The sequence below is a fragment of the Entamoeba histolytica genome, genomic scaffold (genome assembly GCF_000208925.1).
Source record: "Entamoeba histolytica HM-1:IMSS scf_1104750517159 genomic scaffold, whole genome shotgun sequence".
NCBI lineage: Eukaryota > Evosea > Mastigamoebida > Endamoebidae > Entamoeba > Entamoeba histolytica.
In genome coordinates this window covers 394-3,113 of record NW_001915595.1, presented here as the reverse complement: position 1 = coordinate 3,113, position 2,720 = coordinate 394, and the positions used below count along the sequence as shown (strand labels likewise).

Here is a 2,720-nt window from a genome sequence, read left to right as displayed (position 1 = left end):
TCTGTTAATATACTATCATATTCATGTATGTCATCAGTATATATTTCAATTTGAGATAGTTGAGTGTTAGAATTTTGTGAATGAATTGATGACATTCTTTCTTCAATATTATCTTCTTCACATTTACTTTTTTCAGGAATTCTACACTTCTTCAATTGAAATGGAGCAATTTCATTAAAAAATACTTCTTTTGAAGTTCTTTTCCTAATATCAACTTTATTCCTTGGATGTACATTTGTATTATGTTTTATTTTATTTACAATTACATTTGCTATCAAAGTATAATTATTTGGTAAATCAATATTAGAAATTGATTTATCAGTCCAATTTACTTTAATTTCTTTTGATTTAAAAGCAAATGATGGAAGGTCATCATAATTAATAAGATATTTTAATGACATAGTTTTTCTTTCTTTCATCAAATGATAACAAGGCCATGCTACTTTAGGATTAACATTTCTTATTTGACAACTAATACAATAATGAGTGTCATCACATATTACATTATTATTTAATACGTTGTATTGAGATTTTAAGACTTTCTTTGAAAATTCAGTCAATAAATTAAAATGAGGAACATTTTTATCTATAATTTCATCAGGAAGATCAATCCCAATTATATTATTAAACATTGTATTTGCAAGTGCATAAATATTGTCTGTTAATAAATATAAAGGAACCTGGCTATGATTAATTATTTTTTTCAAGTGCCCAAAGAATCCTTCTACTCTATTTGTTGTAAAATCTCGATACATCCCATATTTGATACATTCAGAAGGAATCCAGTTTTCTTTGTGTTCGATTAAATCAATTATACACATCAGTCCTTTATTGATATGTATTCCTTTTGCTTCTTCCATCATTTGTTGAATGTTGTCGTGTGATGTGTCAGGTTCATCTGCTGAATTTATAATATCACCTGTATCTGGTTCGAACAAGTGCTCATCATTTTCCTCGTCACTACTTTCGTTATCATCATGGTACGTACTTTCATCATCACTGTCTTCTTCTAAGTTTTTAATATTTTTCATTACAATACTCTTCCATGTTTCAATTAAATCATCTTCATTCAACTTCATGTTCATTGTTAAATGAAATAATTTCATTATTATATGATCATTCTTGAAATATTTTGTCAATGACCTTTCTATATGAATTCTGCAGAAGAATAGTTTGGAATGTGGAAATACATGTTTTAAAGCATTATATTGAGCAATAGAACGATCACACACGATGATTTCTGGCCCATAATTTAAAATATTGTGAAGTTGATGAAGAAATAATTTATATGAACATTCAGATTGATCAAATAAATAACCAAAAGAAAGAAGTTGGTTAAAAGAATTATCATCTTTTACAATAACAGCATACAAGTTTTTGTTATATATATTTGTTTTAGCAGTATCATCAACATACCATCTTCTTTGACTGTATTCCATTTGAGCCACATTCTTATGAATGAACATTAGGGAATGAATATAACCATTAGTGAAAGTATTTGTTAATTTAATAAATGACTCATTTTCAAAAAATGTTTCTGAAATAAATATATTTTCTAAAATGTGATTTTTATCTTCTTCTCTCTGAATTTGTCTAAATTTTCTAAAAGGAATTTGAATATGAGGATGATTTGCAATAAATTTTATTATTTCATTATTTGCTTTTGGAATTAAATGTTTCTCAGATTTTAACAAAGGGCATGTTTTTGATACAACAAAAAAATAATCTAAAGGATGTTTATGTTCATTAATTTCTATAATATTATTTTTATTATCAAATCCTAATCTTAAAATTATTTTATATTCACAATCTCTTCCTTTACATGTTTCTTTTGTCTTTCCTGAATGATTACAATAAAATACAATTTTTATATTATTTTTATTTACTTTAGTAGATTTTGTATGAATGGGGAGAAATAAAATTATTATTAGTTTCCTAAGGGTGGTAATAACAGCACTTTTGTCATTGGCATCGTGACATTTAATATCATTGTGAATATAGGTTTTAAATATTTCAATTCTTTTGTCATATTCTATTTCTTTTGGAACCATCAATTCAGATGCAAACATTTCTTTTTGTACAACTCTTAATTTTACTTGTTCATACCAATTTACTGTTTTACAAACATTCACCATCCTTTCTATAATTCTTCTTATTACTCCATTTAATTTATTCAAATCAATAATTAGTGATTCAATATTTTGTGAATATAATAATTTTGACGTTAAAATAAGTATTTCATCCATAATATCTTTGCTAATATAATGGTTGTATTGATTAATAATAACATTCATTGTTTCTTTAATTTCATTTTGAGCATCTTTCAACGGAGTTTGCTTGTAGACACAATTATTAATAACATTTGATAGATTTAAAGAGATTTTCTCAAAAATATGTTCAGTCATTCACGGATGGGTACGAAAATTAGCAAAGAAAAAATGCATCTAAATAATTTACAAAAATGAAAAAAGATGCAAAAAAATTTGCATCCATAGAATTTTTCATTTATTATATTTTGCTCCTAAAATAAAAATAAATAAAAAATAAAAAAAGTATGATAAATATACAATCTGTATATATTTATGTTTATATTTTATTATCATTTCTATTCATTTTGTATGAAATATTAATGAAATAGATGATTTGATGAATCATATTTAATTATTTTTATTATTATGTTATTTATCTATCGTATTTTTATCTATCGTATTTTTATATTT

At 24.3% G+C, this 2,720-nt stretch overlaps 1 protein-coding gene across 1 annotated transcript; it reads right to left on the bottom strand.

Moving 5' to 3' along the window:
* Window positions 1–66: 66 nt before the first annotated feature.
* EHI_060010 (uncharacterized protein) lies at window positions 67–2,405 on the bottom strand (the record flags this gene model as incomplete). The annotated part of the gene is made up of 2 exons (XM_001914429.1): window positions 67–100; window positions 148–2,405. The coding sequence occupies 2 exons, from the start codon at window positions 2,403–2,405 to the stop codon at window positions 67–69; spliced, it is 2,292 nt and encodes a 763-aa protein (XP_001914464.1).
* Window positions 2,406–2,720: the final 315 nt, after the last annotated feature.